The sequence below is a fragment of the Triticum aestivum genome, chromosome 2A (assembly GCF_018294505.1).
Source record: "Triticum aestivum cultivar Chinese Spring chromosome 2A, IWGSC CS RefSeq v2.1, whole genome shotgun sequence".
NCBI classification, from domain to species: Eukaryota; Viridiplantae; Streptophyta; class Magnoliopsida; order Poales; family Poaceae; genus Triticum; species Triticum aestivum.
The window spans coordinates 734585119-734605955 of record NC_057797.1 but is presented as its reverse complement, the minus strand read 5'-3'; the positions used below and the strand labels follow the sequence as shown (position 1 = coordinate 734605955).

Below are 20837 nucleotides of genomic sequence, written 5' to 3'. Positions count from 1 at the left end.
TACTGGTGCTTTTCTAACCAGAGTATAACACAGACACATACACACTCACCCCGCCATCTGGGTACACTCAAATAGCATCTGCTGAAGACTGGAGCTGTGGAGCTTCAAGATTGATAAAAATCAGCACATGTGCCGCTTTATCAATGGAACGTCCCCTTATGCCAAAAGAATAATACAGCCACCTCCACCAGCTACCCACCTCCTTCATACATTTTTTTTTGTAAATTAGAGGTTTTAACGATTTATCAACAAAAGTACCATGAATTTCGGTTTCATAGTTTGTCCAACCATAAAATCATCGATTGAAAGCGCACATGTATAGAGAAAACACGTGGCACAATATGTCTTAATCAAATTAATAACCAACAGAAAACGACACCGTCGAACTTCAAAAGAAAAAACGACGCCGTCCTTCTTGAACAAACGGAAGCAGTATGGGGCGACGGTTTATATATCGAGAGGTGCTAGCTTCTTGGTGATGGTTGCCTAAAGACAAAGATATATTTTTGGCTTACATATGCATGCATCAACCTAATCGATCGTGGCATTATATTTGATCGATGGAGCTAATGACGTTACGGCACCGGTTGTTGAGAGGGTTTGACTTATGCACGCGGCGTAACTAACCCCCGATCAATCGAGCGACTTGATGACGATCAGCTCAATCCATGTCGATCACCAAATTAAACCGACCGATCGATCATATCAACCGGCCTTGCGACCCATTAAGAGACGGATCAATGCATTGCCAAGCAGCAATACTCCTACTCTCCGTTGCGTACCTCATATTCTGGTGGCCTTACGGCCATTAATAGGCTGTAACGTAACGTACGTACTACTGTACGTGCGTACGTGCATGCATGCATGGAGTAATAACTGCCTGCATACGTACATACATTACGTAAGGTGTACGTGTTGGCGAGCGAAGATGCGCTGTGGTAGCCGTGGTCGATCCATGGACGGGACATGTCCTAAATGCCAATCCCATTTGTTTACCCAGTAGTTACTCTGCCGCGTGTTGTTGCCGGTCGTACGTATGGTACGTACCCAACTCTCCGGTTTTTACACTTCACAGCATGGTTACCCGGCCGGCAACCCAGGCTGAGCGTAGCTATAGCCTGCCAGAGAGGTTGGCTGGATGAGAGGAATGACCGAACGAGGCTGTAAGCTATGCATGTGGGATCGACGATGGATGCATGCACGTTGTACGTACCCCAGCCGGCCGTATGATTCCCAGAGGGGATTACGTACAGTAAGTACTACATGGACACGGCGATGCACGGGCCGGCCGAGCTAGCAGCAGTGATTGATTGGTAACCTGTCAAGTTGGCCATTAATCGCTCACTTGGCCGACCGATCTCTCCTTTCAAGCAGCACAGGTTGGCTAGGGCTAGCTCCGCGACTTTTTCCTTGGTGCCGTCCGTGCTACCAGTTTCTTTTTGTCTATTCGCAAGACAAATATATAGCCCTGATATATTCGCAAGACACGTATCTGTTGTTCGACTGGAAGAGCTGGGACAAGCTCTGGAGTCCACAAAGATACCTAGATGCGATGGAGAGAATATCATGTGTAAACCAAGTTTCAATGCATGAAAACTCCTTGAAAACCACGTTTGAAAGTTTTAAAATATTCTTGAAAATATGTTTAGGTTAAGAGAGGGGTGTTATAAGTTCAAACACAAAACTATTTACGAGCTATGAAAAAAGTCAGAAATGAATAGTGTGTTTCCTGTCAGCGCTATTTAATGTTGATTTTGTTTTATGTACCTCGTAAATGAAATTGTGTTTGAACTTGAAATTTCACATGCTAACAGAACATCACGCTCTTAACATATTGTATTGTTTTATAAAAAGAGTTAAAACTTTGACTACAGTTTTTCATGTGGTTTCCACTTCCACCTAAACTTTGTTTCCATGTGATATTCTCTCTGCGATGTGGAGGCGGAGATATAGCAATCTAATGTGTTCTAGCATTTTTATTAGAGAATGTGTTCATTCTCATGACACAAATTGTACAGGCCCATAAAGAGACTAATGGTCCCAATGTCAGGTTGTGCAATGCCACGGGAGCTATGTCTCACTTATTGTGAGACGTACCTCCGACTCACATCTGGTGCGAGGCTAATGGAAAGACCTAGTAGACTTTCCGAGTTTTTTTTCCTATGTATTTTTCTTTTTTAGTTTTGACTGTTTGCATCGGTTTCTTTGGTTTTGGTTTGTTTTTTGTTCAAGTTTCTTTTGTTTTCCTTGTTTCTTTTTACCATTTTCACCAATTTTCCTCAGTTTTTTTTCCTTTATGCATTTTCCTTTTTTTCAACACATGTCTACTCTTTTTCATATACCTTGTACAATTTTTTATACATCCTGAACATTTTATATATGTTCAATATTTTTTACATAAATGCTTAATATATTTTTGAAATATGTGTTTTGTGTCTACCTTTTCATATACATTTTACATTTTTACACATATAAAACATTTTTATACATGTTTAATTGTTTGAAAATACATGATTAACATTTAATAAAATGCATGTTTTTGAACATTTCTTTGAATATGTGTAAAAAATTTAGAATGATACAAAAGAATATTAAATTATGAGAACATTTTCTTACATAGTATAAACATATTTAGAAATGTCACAAATATTTTTGAAACACATGAACTTTAAAAAAACTTATGTGCATATTTTTCAATGATAGAAAACTTTTCTTTGAATTGCACGGTCATTTTTTACATTGTATAATTTTTTTTCCAAAATGAAATTTACACTTTTTTGAAACATGTGCACATTTTTTCAATCCTATAAACATTTTATAAAATTACACAAAGAAAGAAAATACACAGTGTTAATATTTTTCAAAAATGCGGTTAACATTTTTAAGATTATGTAAAAAAATGTAATATATGTCTTGCTATTAAAACATGATCTACAAAGAAAGAGCATAAAGTGGTGCACATATAAATTCATTTAACTTGCTATTTCCATGAGAAATAAAATTGACAAGTCGGAGTTGGAGATTTTTCTTCTTGCAAGAGATCCTGCGGAAAATGCTTGCTAATTTTTTTTACATCCGTCCATTTCATATGCCACTATAGGGCGCAAGGAAAAAACTACTTTTCCTTGGTCTTGAGAAAAAAAGTGCGTTGAACATAGACCCTTTTTTTATTTTAGTAAGTTATTGCTTATTATTTTTTCACTTGAATTAAGTTTTTAATTCATTGATACTGCAATTTGAATATTGCAAGAACTTATTGAAAATATGGTAGCCAATTTATTGGCTAATTCAAATTTGTTTGTAGAATTCATAAAATTCTTATTGTTGAAGTCCGCAATTCAAGTCTCATGGCTCTGTTTGCGCTTTCTTAGAACGGATTAAAAGATATTATTATTTTTGAAGTTTGGATAAACAAATACTTCATTATGTACCTACGTGATTATGGGCTGGCCGATTTAAGCACCGCACTGAGGCAAGGGGAACGCTCTTTCTCGCTATAAGCTAGACAAAACAGTGCCCATATGAAATGAGCATAATCACTGCTTCGTTGGGTAGCTTCTGACGGGATTGGTTCGACTAGGGAAGCAGCCTACAGTGCTCGCTCTCTAGAAATTAAAAGGGGCTACCACCTTGCGTGTGTATCTGGAAAGACTAAAGCTTACATTGACTTTAGTTTGTTCAACAATGTCATATCAGAAGGCTCCATTAGGCGTGAGACCTTGAAGTCAGTCAAGAAATGGGCTCTGCCATCCTGCGTTTTGATTTTCGGTTTGTGTTTTTTTCGTCCTTGGGCGAAATGGCCGAATTTCGGGAATTTCAAATTTTTCGGCAAAATCTCGGACGAAATTGCAAAATCAAAATTCGAAAATTTGATCAAAATTCAACCGAAATTTGGCCGAAATTCAAACAAAATTTGAAATAAAACAAAGCATAAACATATCAGTGCAACAACCACCAGGATGGATCGAATAAACTTCAGCAAATAAGCTCTAGGGATTAATAAAACTACATCTGTCCAACATATAGCAGGCGCACATTAGTTATAAAGTTTCCAACAACATAACCATTAACAGTCCAACATCATTTCAACCATCACAGCATAGTTCATAGTTTAAATAGTCCGGTACAGCCAACAGACTTAAAGGATTACACATAGAAATAACAGCTCCAAAAGACAACCATCAAAGCATGACACTGATACAGTAGCTCCAAGCTTGCCTACATCCAAAAGCTTCTTGATATCCCTGGATATTCTTCACATGCCATTACAGCTTTAGAGAAAATAGAGGAAGGGTCAGGATGGAGGTATTCTGCATTGGAATTATCTTCTGCCACTTTGTGCAACAAATAATAAAATGGATTATCAGGAGAAGTAGCTAGTAGAACAATATTCAAATGTTATGCATGCTCATGAATCAAATAACAAATCTACTACAACAATATAGTTTTTATTCACCAAAAAGCTTTAGGAACAAAGGTTATGGCTCCATATACTAGAATGATGAATTTTAGTTTATAGTTTATACTCCAACACAACAAAACTCTAAGGATACAAAGAAAGCAACATAGACACAAACAACCCGCTGTAGGCTTGGACTAGCCATTTGTCAATTGTCACACAAAAGGAAAATCCACGGTGAAAAATGTGAATCAAAAATCATGCATAAGCTCAAAGTATTGCAGGATAAATATAGTGGTTAACATACCTATAAAACAGCAGCTCCAAGCTTGCATACATCCAAAAGCTTCTTGATATCCTTAGTTCTTCATGTGGCATTTTTGGTTTAGAGAAACTAGAGAAAGGATCAGGATGGATGTAGTTCAACATCAAAAATTTCTTCTTCCACTTTGTGCATAATCAAATAAAATGGACTAACAGAGAACATCACTACTAGGTGATTGGTAGCAATTAGAACAACACTGATAGGTGATAAGTATAGCAACTACAACAACAATACAAGATAAGTGGCAATTATAACAACACTACTAGGTGATAATTGACAAGTAGCAATTAGAGCAGCAGTACTGATCATACACAGTGAGAATAAATATTAGAGCGGAAACGCCAAAAATAAGAGACTTACCAAATCTACGAGTAGAGGCTGTTCACTTCCTTGGTCTTCTTCCTAACTAGTCGTCCAGATCTACGAGTCTCCAAATTGCCAACACTTGCTGCTGTCTCCTTTTCAGCTTGTACTTGTGTCTCTTCTTCCACTTGCATTTGTGTCTCTTGCTGATCTTGTTGATCATCCTCATCATCCTCACTCACCCCATCATCATCCTCACTCTCATTATCAACATACTCATTATCTTCGTCGTCATCCTCACTCTCAGTTTCGACATACTCATTCTCCTCATCATGGTATTGAGGAAGAACATTCGTGTATTACAATATACCATGAAGTTTATGAGGCTCATTCCTGTTGGACCAGTCCAAGAGTCACACATAAGAGTCACACCGAAGTTTTTCCAATCTTGTTTAAATTTTTGAAGAAAGGAAGTAGCTTCATCATAGTTAGCCTCCAAATATTTCCCATCAATCTCCTTCGCGGTTGGTATAGGAGCAGGCCCTAATTGTTGAGTGATCTTCACAGCAGCTCGGAAGTATGGGCAATCAGCTTTACGTCCAGCAATATCATTGGCATGAAAAAACTTGGACCAAGCTAGGCCAAGTGCATCTCTTGAATTAGGATCCAAAGCACTAGTGATCTTGGGCCGCATAGATACTTTGTTGCTGGATAATTGTTTGTCAAAATAGGCAGTGATACTCCTTTTGCCAACAGAAACCCGCACATCACCCACGCCCCCCCTACCAATCCTCCTTTCAACTCTGTGGGAGACACTCGGGTCACGCAAGGCCTCTCTAATATTCATCTGTATTTCTTCTTCTTCATCATCTAGTATGTTAATCACCCCTCCTTTTTGATACAACCCTTCCATAATATTTCTTTCAATTCTCAGCCTGCTATTTTGTTTGTCTCTTTTCTTCCTCTTTGATTCATCCCGGCACTCTCTCATTGCATCTCTCACATTTCTTGGCACATTGGGGCAGCTCCTCACATTACCTACAATACCACCAAGGTGCTCCGCAACACGGGTTGCACCTCCACCTTTGTGCTTTAGGCTGCAGTACACACAATCAAAACCCCCATAATACGGCCATGCATGGTTCCAAGGATCATACAAGTTATTATCTTTAATTCCTGCATTGCAAAGTTACAAACAACATCACTTCAATTGAAGCTAGCAAATCAAGATCATGGTTCCATTTGCATCGTGTGAACAAGCAAAGCATAGTAATACCTTTCCAAGATTTTTCGGAATCATTTGGATTTGCATCATGGTTGCCACTACCACTCCTATTTGCATTTCCATTACCTGAAAATCACATGACAAAAGAACAACGGTCAGCTATGAAGAATAGGTAACTAAGGAAGCCACACTTGCTTACTAGGGTGTCCCCATATGAATGATAAACAAAAACAGTACAACCCGATCTACTAGGGTGTCACTTGCTTACTTAATGGTATTGCTGACCATTCAAATTAATCATTGGGTCAACATCTACTTACTTAAATACACCCGCAACACAACTGCTTTTTATTGGACGTGCTGTAGATCTAAATAAATGATCGATTCAAACATCGGATGCTTATTCAAATATACAAGCCAGTGGTTGGATGTGATAAAAGACACTATAACATTGCGCACAGGAATCATCTCAACAGCTCAAAACGCAAGCACACAACTCAGATTTATGGAACGATTGTATATTTGAGGATGTTAATAACAAGGTTTGTAACCCAGTTTTCTTTTGGACCAAAATAAATATTACCAGATCGTGAGCATCCTTGGTGACTAAAAGCAAAATATGCATGAAAATAGATGTGAATCATACAAAATTACATGGTAATAGAGCACATCTTGCTTCCTCCATCCTTTGGCAGTCAGGCTCATTAATTGTTGGTTGCCGACTCGTCGCAGCAAGCAGTCCGATGCAGCAACAAGCAGGAAGCTATACTCGTACAACAATCGATCAAGCTGCTTGTAATAGCTAGCTAGCTGTGTACGTACAATTAATCAAGCTGCTTGTAATAGATATATAGCTTTGTACGGATTGCTGCTTCAAGTAGGAAGATATAAAGGCATCAAGAACATCAAGAACATCTATACCTTCCCAACCAAGAGGACACCCTCCATGCTGCTGCCGCTGCCCCGTGCTCCTGCCTCCGTTGAACTGGTTGGCTCGCGCACCATCACCTCCGTTGCCGCAGCCGCCGAGCACCATGCCGCCGTCTTGAAGAAGCAATGGACAGGGAGTGGATGGGGTGGATGCGAGGAGACGTGGATGGCGGCAGGAGGCTAGTGAGTGCCGGCGAGATGCGGAGGACGTGGGAGAAGCAGCGCTCGAGTGAGATGTGTCTGCTGATCTGCTCGATGTGCAGCGGCGGCGCCGCACACGGGAGGAGCCAGAGGAAATCGCGAACTAGGGTTAGGGCGATTGGTTTCGTTGTTTTATGTGAGCAGAAGCGTAACAGGAAGGCTCTGGAAGCTGGGTCGGGCCAGATAAATTCAAATTGGGCTGAATTGTTCGGCCGAAAGGCCCATATGTCGCGCCCAGGCGAGACGGCCGAAATTCGGCCGAAAATTGTTTTTTTCGGCCGAAAATCAAAACGCAGCTGCCATCGGAGGGCCTAATCTTGATCAACATGGACGCTGCAATCTTCTCCAATACTAGAAAATCTGGGTATGGTGTTGTCATGCATAGTCATCTAGGGGTTATGCAGGCTTCTTGTCGAGGCTTAGCTGATTATGTGCAATGCCCTGAAGGTGCTGAAGTAGTATCCATCCTCCAGGCGCTCACGCTCCGGAAGCATAAGAGTTTAGTCATTTCAAGTGGCGCTTGATTGTTTTTCACTTGTTAACAAGCTGCAACAGGCAGGGCTGGATAAGACTTCGACAGATGCCATTGTTCATGATATTAAACTAAGAGCCAAAAAGTTTGTATCATGTACTTTTAAGTATGTTAGTCGCGTATGTAATGAGGCATCTCATGTTCTGGCGAGGTCGGCAGAACATGATCATGGATCATGTTGGTTAAATGAGCCTTGTGAAATCACCAGAGCCATTATTTGTACTGAACAATTGATGAATGAATGAGAAGCTACTTCCCATTGTAACAAAAAAACGCGCCAAATATTCAAGCAAACACAGGTGCATGTGTTCCCTTCGTTCCATAAGTCTTGTCTGGATTTCTCTAAAACCAAGACAAGAATTATGGAACTACAGGAGTACCTTTTTGCCTATTCATTTTTTCTTTTCTTTTTTATCTTCTTTTCTTTGTCTTGCTTTTTTTTCATTTTTACTTACTTTTTATCTCCATTTATATTTTCCATTGTCTTACTTCCTTTTGGTCTTCAGTATATATTCACATATGCATGATTATTTTTTCAAATGTACATACTTTAAAAAATCATGAACCATTTCACTAGTAGAAAAATGGCCTATTGTCCCGGTTCGTAAGGGCCTTTTGTCCTGGTTCTTGAACTAGGACTAAAGGGTCGGTACTAATGCCCTGTCCCTTTAGTCCCGGTTCAATCCAGAACAGGGACAGATGGGCCTCCACGTGGCCTGTGCGCGGAGCCCAGGCAGGAGGGCCTTTTGTCCCAGTTGGTGGCACCAACCGGGACCAATAGGCATCCACGCGTCAGCATTTCTGTGGCTGGGGTTTTTGTTTTTTTAAGGGGGGGGGGTGTTTGTGGGTTTTGGGGGTTAATTTAGGTGTTTCATATATTGTGTTAGCTAGATATAATTAATAGAGAGAAGTGTCCTCTCTTATGTCCGTGCTTGGTCGACGCTACGTACTATACATACGTATAGAGAGGACTAGACACGCTAGCTAGCTAGTAAGCAAACGAAGGAAACAGAAGATCATCATGAACATATATGCATACAGAGAGAAGTGATATCGACCACCTCTCCTTCTCCGAGAGATTGGTCAAACAACAAGTTCTCGTATATCTATCCAACACTACCGGCTACATATATACAATAATTATCTCTTACAAATATAATCTCCTAACATACGGACGCATGGTCCACATAGTATTCTCCGTCTTCAGCGATCACGTGGTCAAGAAGGAATGCCGCCAATTCCTCTTGAATTGCTCGCATGCGAGCTGGTGCTAGGAGTTCATCCCGCTTCCGAAACATCTATTTTGAAGAAGGGGGTCGATACATATATATATATATATATATATATATATATATATATATATATATATGAATGAATGAAACTCAACACAAATGATGGTAATAAAATAAAATTGTGAATGATGTTATTTACGCACTTCATATTGTTTGTCAGAGTAGCTCCGCTCATAGGTCGTGTGGCGGATGGACTCGCAAATGTAGTATCCACAGAAATCATTCCCTTGTTCCTGCCACAACCACTTTACAAGAAATAGAGGTCAATCAAACTGATAAGCAAGAATGCCAAATGGTATTGATGAAACTAGCGCTTGAATCACTAGAAGATGCGCGGAACATGCTACTATAGTACTTACTTTTGGGTGTCTAAATTGTAGCTTCTTCGGTAGTCCCGGAGCTTTTTTGGTGAATTTTTTTCCAAACCCTGCCAGACAAAGAAAACAGTTACTTGATATATCAGGAAATGAACAAAGTTGCTGATATGGTGGACAGTGATCGATTTAACTTACTTCTCGAGCATTTGAGTCATGTCCGCATAGTCCTGGGGATCTTTTCGTCTTGAGTCTAAGACGGTTACTAGTCCCTGCTCAAGCTTAATCTCTAGGAGAATATAGTGGAAACTGCACACGCATGCATAACTCATCAATTACATTACTATAACCTTAACTAATATATAAGGGAAACCGAATATGCACAAGACAGTAACACTCACTTGAAGTTGTAAGGAAAGAGTATTATATCTTTGTTTTCATTTATTACCAACGACCGTAGCAAGTTGTCCTCGGTATCTGCGGCATGAAATTTAACCTCAGTTGCATCTATGAGATTTGTGTTAATGAACCCAATATCACCGATTTGTCTTTTCTTCAATTCGGCGATCTTCAATCTGCATATATAGTGAGGACAATTATAAATACATGCAATGAAAGAGCTGAGCTATATAGAGAGACTTAATGACAGAAGTAGTACTACTTACAGACAGTAGCAGGTGACCGTTGCTTTATCGAGGGCCAATTGATTGAAAAACTGAAAGAACTCCTCAAATTGAACATGCAACAGTTCAATTCCAACGAGGTCATGCTCCTTGTTAACTCTCACATACAAAGTACTCCTCCCCCCAGACTCTCTGCAGATTTTCAAGTACCAATCATGCAATCTTCGCATCATCGTTGATAGAGATCTTTCATCTTTGACGAGAGGCTTCCCGTACTCGTATCTTTGTATCTGCACCTCCATGAAATCATAATGTACATCGTCGGTCATGTAATCTCCAAGATTGCTATAACCGGGCACCATCCTCGAATCATTAGCGACGATGTCGCTAGGCACCTTGAGCGGGGGGCATGATTGCTTCGCTTGTTCGCCGAGCTGGGCAATTTGTTTCCCAGCTCATCGTTCTTTCAGCCTTTGATCACTGATAGTACTTCCCGACCGCTCCGCTTCGGCAAATTCCTTTCCAATAATGCGATCATAGTTGCCTTTCGGCGGAGACTTGGGTGGTTTTGTCAGGGCAGCCAGAGTGCGCTTCGCTTTCACCGGATCTACCTTCTCCTCCGGAGGTGGTTGTTTCTTTGCTTTCACCCCTTCAAAGAAGTTCCTCACTTGTTCTCGCACGATCTCGGCGTTCTCCTCCGGGGTCCTCTCGTATGGTAACTTCTCTGGAGTCTTCAGAGAAGGACCGAATCTGTATGTCCTCCCGCCTCTGGCTGTACTGCTAGACGCCGACAGAGCAGACGGAGCGGTTGTCTTCTTTACTTGCTTACGAGGTGGAGGAGAAGGACTACGATGCGCCGGAGCAGCCGGAGTGGCGGCGGGTCTCTTCCGCCCTTGCTGACGAGGCGGAGAAGGAGGAGGCTAGCTGCTCGGGCGCGCCGGCGCTGGCGGAGAAGGAGGCGGAGTGCCGCCACACGCCGGAGAAGGAGCCGGCTGAGTGCCCTGATTGTCACTCGCCGGAGGAGGCGGTGGAGGAGGCGGAGTGCCCTGACTCGCCGGAGGAGGAGGAGGAGGCGGAGGCGTCCAGTTCGGAAGGTTGATGAGCTCCTTCCGCCATAGGCATGGAGTCTTCAGAGCAGAACCCAGCCGAGTCTCCCCTTCCCCGGTAGGGTGGTCAAGCTGGAGGTCCTCAAATCCCTCCGTTATTTCATCCACCATCACCCTAGCATATCCTTCTGGAATCGGCCGGCAGTGAAAAGTTGCGCCGGGTTCAGTAGGAAAAACAGAGCCAATAGCCGCCTTGACCTTCATATTAATCCATTGCATCATAAGGTGGCAATTTTGAGACTCCGTGATAGCATCCACAGGATAGCTGGCAGGAGCCGTCAAGACATACTCCGGCTGAAGCAGCTCGGTGGAAGCCACGTTGCTTCTCCGCTGAGATGGCGGGGTAGCTTCGGGGGAAGCTTCGGCAGTTCGTTTGCTGCGATTTGCTTCTCGTTCCTCTATAGCTTGTACCCTAGCGTGCAGCGCCTACAGTTGGGTCTGCTCCACTTTCTTCCTCCTCTCGTGGCATTTGTAACCGCCTGCGTCCGGAAACCCATCCTTCCATGGAATGGAGCCTGGCGTGCCTCGTGTCCGTCCAGGGTGCTCAAGATTCCCGAGGGCCATTGTGAGCTCGTCGTTCTCTCTGTCTGGAACGAACGTCCCTTGCTGCGCTGCTTTGATATAGTGCTTAAGCCTCTTGACTGGTATTTCCATTTGCTCGTCCGTCCAAATGCACTTCCCTAATACAGGGTCCAACTTTCCGCCAGCCCCGAAGAACCAAGTCCGGCAACGGTCTGGCCAGTTAATTGTCTCTGGTTCGATCCCTTTATCAACCAGATCATTCTCAGTCTTGGCCCACTTAGGCCGGGCTACGAGGTAGCCACCTGACCCCGTGCGATGGTGATGCTTCTTCTTCGCAACATTTTGCTTGTTTGTCGCCGACATCTTCTTACTCTTTTCCGATGTCTTGTGGGCCACAAATGCGGGCCAGTGATCTCTGATCTTCTCATATCTGCCCTTGAATTCTGGTGTCTCTTTGTTCTCGACAAACTTATTCAGCTCTTTCTTCCACCTCCTGAATAGTTCTGCCATCCTCTTAAGAGCAAAAGACTTGATTAATTGCTCTTTAACTGGCTTCTCCGGATCATCCTCTGCCGGTATGGTGAAATTTGACTTCAGCTCAGTCCAAAGATCATTTTTCTGCATATCATTGACATAAGACACCTCAGGGTCTTCTGTAGCCGGCTTTAACCATTGCTAGATGCTGATCGTGATCTTGTCCCTAACCAGAACCCCGCACTGAGCAACAAATGCGCTCTTTGTCCGGGGGGGTTCAATCGGTTGGCCGTCGGGCGCGATTGCTATGATCTCAAACCTTTCATCCGAGCTCAACTTTCTCTTCGGGCCTCGTCTCTTTACCGAAGTTGTGCTCGATCCGGAGGGCTAGAAAAAAGAACAAAGACTTAATTAATATGTGTACATACCAAAACAATGAATGCATCAATTAGCTAGTCAGCACAAGCTTAACTAATATATATACCTGGACGGACTCGGTTCGGTCAACGGAGACGTCATCACGGTCTCCTTCTTGCACTGGCATTGGGTCACCGGAGCCGTCCTCATGGTCTCCTTCTTGCACCGGCATTAGTTCACCGGAGCCATCATAATCATAGCCAGCTGCTTCCAGACCATCGGTGTCGTTGAGAAACAACGAGCAGACGACATCACTTCCTCGTGCGATTATGTCCCCCAACAACTCTTCTTGTACTTCGTCTCTGGCGGTGTCCATAGTTTCTACAAATATTTACAACATGGCAATTATTATTCAAACATGAAAGATGGATATATTAGTGGCAAACGTAAACTAATATTAATTAGTGGCCTCGACGCTGCTTCTCTAGGGTTTGGGGTGGCCTCGACAACGCTTCAAGGATAAAAAAAGAAGAGGAAGAAAAAAAAGAGGAGAAGAAAGAATAAAGGAGAAGATCTCCTCTATTCTTTCTTCTCCTCTTTTTTTCTTCTTCTTCCTCTTTTTTTATCGGGAACGAGGGTCGTCGAGGGTCAGGGTCGCCGAGTGGTAGAGGAAACCCTAAATAGCAAGTATCATGGGTGTGAGATACATGTGGCCGTCGGTGTCGGACACTACATCCACGTCCCACAAGTGACATGGGCGTCGAAGCCCGTGTCACTTGTGGGATGTGGATGTAGTGTCCGACACCGACGGCCACATGTATCTCACACCGATGATACTTGCTATTTAGGGTTTCCTCTACCGTTCGGTGACCCTCGACGACCCTCGTTCCCGATAAAAAAAAGAGGAAGAAAAAAAAAAGAGGAGAATAAAGAATAGAGGAGTATCTCCTCTATTCTTTCTTCTCCTCTTTTTTTTCTTCTTCCTCTTCTTTTTTAATCCTCTTCATCCTCTCATGTTCGACGACCCTCGACCCCTCGGCGACCCTAGACCCCTCTCGACCCTCGACCCCTCGGCGACCGTCGACCCCCTCTCGACCCTCGACCCCTCGGTGACCCTCGTTCCTGATAAAAAAAAGAGGAAGAAGAAGGAAAAAAGAGAGGAGAAGAAAGAATAGAGGAGAAAGAATAGAGGAGAAAGAATAGAGGAGAAGAACTCCTCTTTTTTTTCTTCTTCCTCTTCTTTTTTTATCCTCTTCTTCCTCTACCGCTCGGCGACCCTCGACGACCCTCATTCCCGATAAAAAAAAGAGGAAGAAGAAGAAAAAAAAGAGGAGAAGAAAGAATAGAGGAGAAGTTTTTTATCCTCTTCTTCCTCTCATGTTCGACGACCCTCGACCCCGATAACATTGTTTTCTTTGAGAGAGTTAGTGTTCCCGACTGAACCGGAGGGGGACATTGGTCATATCGGATTCGTCATATTTTCATTATACATACATCTACAGTATATATGAACAAAAATTATAAACTTTCTCCCCAACTCATACATACATACATACATATATTTTGCAAAGGAGCTATATTTTGCAAAGGAGCAGGGGGGAAGGAAGGAAGGGGGGATGATGGGGGCGGTAGCTACCTCTCCTGGCGGGATCGGGGAGGAGACGCGGGCGGCCGACATCGGGGGCGACGACGACGAGGACGGGCTCGGGGTTGGCGAGGGCGAGGGCGATGGCGGGGCGCGCTCGGGGGCGGCGGACGGGCTCAGGGGCACAGGGGGTGCTCGGGGGCAGTGGACGGGCGGCCGGCGACGACGGCGAAGCAGGGCGCACTCGGAGGCGGCGGACGGGCTCGAGGGCGCAGGGGGTGCTCGGGGGCGGTAGACGGGCGGCCGGTGACGACGGCGAGGCAGGGCGTGCTCGGGGGCGGCAGACGGGCTCGGGGGCGCAGGGGGTGCGGCTGGGCACGCTCGGGGGCGGCGGACGGCAACGGCGTGGGCGGCGGACGGCGTGGGCTCGGGGGCGGGGCAGGGGCAACGGCGGCGACGGCGAGGCGCAGAGGGGCAGCCTGGCGGCATCGTCGGGGCGGGATCGAAGAACTGAACCAAAATTTTCACAAGTGTTGTATATATAGACCGAGCATTGGTCCCGGTTCGTGGCTCAAACCGGGACCAATTCCCCCTTTAGTCCCGGTTGGTGGCACCAACCAGGACCAATGGTCTGTGCCTGCCAAAGCCGCGATGCGGTGGGATGTTTAGTCCCACCTCGCTAGCAGAGGAGCGGCATGACCTGTTTATAAGCCCTGCCTCTCCATCTTCATTGAACTCCTCTGAATTGCAGGCCTCCAGGCCTAATCTCGCACTGCTATGCCTGTGGGCCTGCTGGGCCTTCTGCGGGCCTGAATCCTGGCCCATGGATGGGTTTCTAGTTGTATGCAGGCCGTGGTGGCCCAGTAGGTGGCATTTTTTTGCTATTTATTTTTTCATTTCTACTTAGAACTAAATAGTTATAGTTTTTAGTGATTTTTTTCTTTTAGGTCACAAAAATTATAAACTTTCTGTTAGTTCCATTAGTTTTAAAATTTGAATAGTTTAAATTTGAATTTTTTAAAATTTGTGTGAATCACTAGTTTATGAATAACTTTACTATAAAAATTGATTTTTGAGTCATTCTTTTTCCTGCTATTTAATATTATTGTGTTTTATCATTATACTCAATTTGATAATTTTAGTTAGTCATAACAAATATTATAGGCATTTTTTTCTTTTTTGCTATTTATTTTTTCATTTCTACTTAGAACAAAATACTTATAGTTTTTTAGTGATTTCTTTTTCTTTTAGGTCACAAAAACTATAAACTTTCTATTAGTGCCATTAGTTTTCAAATTTGAAAACACTTTTTTAGTTTTTTTTGCTTTTAGTGCCTATTTTTTTCAAGTTTTTTTGTTTTGTTTTCTGCATTATTTATGTTCTTTTGTTTTTTGCTTTATTTTTTAATTCTTTTTGCTTTTAGTTTTAGAAAAATTATAAACTTTCTGTTAGTGCCATTAGTTTTCAAATTTGAAAACACTTTTTTAGTTTTTTAGTTTTCTTTGTTGCTTTATTTATTTTATTTTGTTTCTACTTACAACAAAATACTTATTGTTGCTATTTTTTTTCCAGTTTTTTTATTTTTATTTTCTATATTATTTATTTTCTTTTGTTTTTTGCTTTATTTTTGAATTCTTTTTGCTTTTAGGTCAGCAAAATTATAAACTTTCTGTTAGTGCCATTAGTTTTAGAAAAATTATAAACTTTCTGTTAGTGCCATTAGTTTTCAAATTTGAATAGGTAAAATTTGAATTCTTTGAAATTTGTGTGAATCACAAGTTTGTGGTTAACTTTACTAAAAAAATGAACATAGTTGCACCTATAGAGAAAATTCGACCTAAATTCATAGTTTTCAAATGAACTCTAAAAAAGTTGGCATAGCATACTCGTGTGTTACAAAGTTGGCATGGTATCATCATAATAGTTGCGGGAGAAAGTCTTCACTTTTTGTTCGCTTGTGTCATTTGCTTATTGCGCCGTAACCATGGATAATCTTCATCGTTTATCAGGATGCTTGGGTCAGCCTTGACATTGAAGGGAGGAATTTCATGAAACTTTTCATAATCTTCAGACATGTCTGTCTTGCCCTCCACTCTCAGGATGTCCTTTTTCATGAAAGAACTATGTGGCGCTTTGGCTCATCGTATGATGTATTCGCTTCCTTATCTTTTCTTTTTCTCGGTTTGGTAGACATGTCCTTCACATAGATAACCTGTGCCACATCATTGGCTAGGACGAACGGTTCGTCAGTGTACCCAAGATTTTTCAGATCCACTGTTGTCATTCCGTACTGTGGGTCTACCTGTACCCCGCCTCCTGACAGATTGACCCATTTGCACTTAAACAAAGGGACCTTAAAATCATGTCCGTAGTCAAGTTCCCATATGTCCACTATGTAACCATAATATGTGTCCTTTCCGCTCTCGGTTGCTGCATCAAAGCGGACACCGCTATTTTGGTTGGTGCTCTTTTGATCTTGGGCGATCGTGTAAAATGTATTCCCATTTATCTCGTATCCTTTGTAAGTCAATACAGTCAAAGATAGTCCCCTGGACAACAAGTACAGCTCATCACAAACAGTGTTGTCACCTCTGAGACGTGTTTCCAACCAACTGCTGAAAGTCCTGATGTGTTCACATGTAATCCAGTCGTCGCATTGCTTCGGGTGTTTGGAGCGCAGACTGTTCTTGTGTTCATCGACATACGGGGTCACCAAGGTAGAGTTCTGTAGAACTGTGTGGTGTGCTTGAGACCAAGAATATCCGTCCCTGCATATTATTGAGTCACTTCCAAGAGTGCCTTTTCCAGTCAGTCTCCCCTCATACCGCGATTTAGGGAGACCTATATTCTTAAGGCCAGGAATGAAGTCAACACAAAACCCGATGACATCCTCTGTTTGATGCCCCATGGAGATGCTTCCTTCTGGCCTAGCGCGGTTACGGACATATTTCTTTAGGACTCCCATGAACCTCTCAAAGGGGAACATATTGTGTAGAAATACGGGCCCCAGGATGACAATCTCGTCGACTAGATGAACTAGGATGTGCGTCATGATATTGAAGAAGGATGGTGGGAACACCAGCTCGAAACTGACAAGACATTGCGCCACATCACTCCTTAGCCTTGGTACGATTTCTGGATCGATCACCTTCTGAGAGATTGCATTGAGGAATGCACATAGCTTCACAATGGCTAATCGGACGTTTTCCGGTAGAAGCCCCCTCAATGCAACCGGAAGCAGTTGCATCATAATCACGTGGCAGTCATGAGACTTTAGGTTCTGAAACTTTTTCTCTGGCATATTTATTATTCCCTTTATATTCGACGAGAAGCCAGTCGTGACCTTCATACTGAGCAGGCATTCAAAGAAGATTTCTTTCTCTTCTTTCGTAAGAGCGTAGCTGGAAGGACCTTTATACTGCTTCGGAGGCATGCCGTCTTTTTCGTGCAAACGTTGCAGGTCCTCCCGTGCCTCAGGTGTATCTTTTGTCTTCCCATACACACCCAAGAAGCCTAGCAGGTTCACGCAAAGGTTCTTCGTCATGTGCATCACGTCGATTGAAGAGCGGACCTCTAGGTCTTTCCAGTAGGGTAGGTCCCAAAATATAGATTTCTTCTTCCACATGGGTGCGTGTCCCTCAGTGTCATTCAGAACAGATAGTCCGCCGGGACCCTTTCCAAAGATTACATGTAAATCATTGACCATAGCAAGTACGTGATTACTGGTACGCATGGCGGGCTTCTTCCGGTGATCTGCCTCGCCTTTGAAATGCTTGGCTTTCTTTCGACATTGATGGTTGGTCGGAAGAAATCGACGATGGCCTAGGTACACATTCTTTCTGCATTTGTCCAGGTATATACTTTCAGTGTCATATAAACAGTGCGTGCATGCGTGGTATCCTTTGTTTGTCTGTCCTGAAAGGTTACTGAGAGCGGGCCAATCGTTGATGGTCACGAACAACAACGCCTTTAGGTTAAATTCCTCCTGTATGTGCTCATCCCACGTACGTACACCATTTCCATTCCACAACTGTAAAAGTTCTTCAACTAATGGCCTTAGGTACACATCAATGTCGTTGTCGGGTTGCTTAGGGCCTTGGATGAGAACTGGCATCATAATGAACTTCCGCTTCATGCACATCCAAGGAGGAAGGTTATACATACATAGAGTCATGGGCCAGGTGCTGTGATTGCTGCTCTGCTCCCCAAAAGGATTAATGCCATCCGCGCTTAAAGCAAACCATACATTCCTTGGGTCCTTTGCAAACTCATCCCAGTACTTTCTCTCGATTTTTCTCCACTGCGACCCGTCAGCGGGTGCTCTCAACTTCCTGTCTCTTCTTACGGTCCTCACTGTGCCATCGCATCAACTTGGCATGCTCTTCGTTTCTGAACAGATGTTTCAATTGTGGTATTATAGGAGCATACCACATCACCTTCGCAGGAACCCTCTTCCTGGGGGGCTCGCCGTCAACATCATCAGGGTCATCTTGTCTGACCTTATACCGCAATGCACCGCATACCGGGCATGCGTTCAGATCCTTGTATGCACCGCGGTAGAGGATGCAGTCATTAGGGCATGCATGTATCTTCTCCACCTCCAATCCTAGAGGGAATACAACCTTCTTTGCTGCGTATGTACTGTCGGGCAATTCATTATCCTCTGGAAGCTTCTTCTTCAATATTTTCAGTAGCTTCTCAAATCCTTTGTCAGCCACATCATTCTCTGCCTTCCACTGCAGCAATTCCAGTACGGTACCGAGCTTTGTGTTGCCATCTTCGCAATTGGGGTACAACCCTTTTTTGTGATCCTCTAACATGCGATCGAACTTCAGCTTCTCCTTTTGACTTTCGCATTGCGTCCTTGCATCGACAATGACCCGGCGGGGATCATCATCATCGGGCACATCGTCTGGTTCCTCTTGATCTTCAGCAGCTTCACCCATTGCAGCATCATTGGGCACATCGTCTGGTTCCTCTTGATCTTCACCAGCTCCCCCCATTGCAGCATCACCGTATTCAGGGGGCACATAGTTGTCATCGTACTCTTCTTCTTCGTCGTCTTCCATCATAACCCCTATTTCTCTGTGCCTCGTCCAAGCATTATAGTGTGGCATGAAATCCTTGTAAAGCAGGTGGGAGTGAAGGATTTTCCGGTTAGAGTAAGACCTCGTATTCCCACATTCAGTGCATGGACAACACATAAAACCATTCTGCTTGTTTGCAGCCGCATCGAGAAACTCATGCACGCCCTTAATGTACTCGGAGGTGTGTCTGTCACCGTACATCCATTGCCGGTTCATCTGCGTGCATTATATATAATTAAGTGTCCAAATTAATAGAAGTTCATCATCACATTAAAACCAAAGTACATACATAGTTCTCATCTAACAACATATAGCTCTCCAGAGCATCTAATTAATTAAACCATACATTGAAACTATGTAAAACATTTCAACGCGAAAACAAATGCGATCATAATCGCAACCATGGTAACAATTGACCCAATGACATAATGATACCAAGCCTCGGTATGAATGGCATATTTTCTAATCTTTCTAATCTTCAAGCGCATTGCATCCATCTTGATCTTGTGATCATCGACGACATCCGCAACATGCACTCCAATATCATCTTCTCCTCCTCAATTTTTTTATTTTTCCTTCAACAAATTGTTTTCTTCTTCAACTAAATTTAACCTCTCGACAATAGGGTCGGTTGGAATTTCCGATTCACATACGTCCTACATAAATAAAATCTATGTCACGTTGGTCGGCATAATTTTTATAAACAATAAATGAACCAATAGTTATAAAGATAATATATATACCACATCCGAATCATAGACAGGACGAGGGCCGACGGGGGCGGATACCAAAACCATCGCACTATATAAGATGCAATAATAAAAGTAAGAAAATAATACAAGTATCTATGTATACATACAAGTAAGAATATTTTTTCCTTTCAGAAAGAAGATAAGAACAAGAGGCTCACCACGGTGGTGCCGACGATGAGCTCGGCGCGGGTGATCGACGACGGTGAAGACAGGGACGGGGCGTCACGGACCGCTAAACCTAGACAAATATTGAGGAAAATGGAGCTTGGAGGTCGAGCTTGGAGAGGAGAAAGCTTAAGTAGTGTGGCTCGAGCATTCCATTGAACACCTTGTGTGCATAGGAGGTGAGTTAGAGCACCACCAAGCCCTCTCCCCCTCAGCCAGAAAAAAATAGAGCAGTGTGCTCTGCTCTTACGCGAGGGGGTATATATAGGCACCTCATTGGTCCCGGTTGGTGGCATGAACCGGGACTAAAGGGGAGCCTTTGGTCCCGGTTCAAGCCACCAACCGGGACCAATGGTTGTGGGCCAGGAGCGAGGCCCATTGGTCCTAGTTCATCCCACCAACCAGGACCAAAAGGTCCAGACGAACCGGGGCCAATGGCCCACGTGGCCCGGCCGGCCCCCTGGGCTCATGAACCGGGTCCAATGCCCCCATTGGTCCCGGTTCTGGACTGAACCGGGACTAATGGGCTAACCCGACCTGGACCGTTGCCCCCTTTTCTACTAGTGTTTAAATACAAAAATATGACTTTTTACATATATGATTTTTTAAATATGCAACATGCTTTTTTTTTCAATATCATATGTA

General features: G+C 43.3%; 1 protein-coding gene across 5 annotated transcripts; it reads right to left on the bottom strand.

Annotated features, from left to right (window-relative positions):
* Positions 1-4036: 4036 nt before the first annotated feature.
* Positions 4037-7540, bottom strand: LOC123186302 (uncharacterized). 5 transcript variants are annotated; one of them, XM_044598087.1, is made up of 6 exons: positions 7174-7500; positions 6907-7062; positions 6304-6378; positions 5085-6203; positions 4707-4793; positions 4037-4271 (listed from the first exon to the last, which is right to left on the bottom strand). In XM_044598087.1, the coding sequence occupies exons 2-4, from the start codon at positions 6935-6937 to the stop codon at positions 5266-5268; spliced, it is 1044 nt and encodes a 347-aa protein (XP_044454022.1). In that variant the 5' UTR covers positions 6938-7062; positions 7174-7500; the 3' UTR covers positions 4037-4271; positions 4707-4793; positions 5085-5265. The 5 variants fall into 5 exon arrangements, with proteins under 5 accessions (XP_044454022.1, XP_044454020.1, XP_044454019.1 ...); XM_044598085.1 differs by lacking the exon at positions 6907-7062 and having other exon boundaries at positions 4037-4334; XM_044598084.1 differs by lacking the exon at positions 6907-7062.
* Between the last annotated feature and the right edge of the window lie 13297 nt (positions 7541-20837).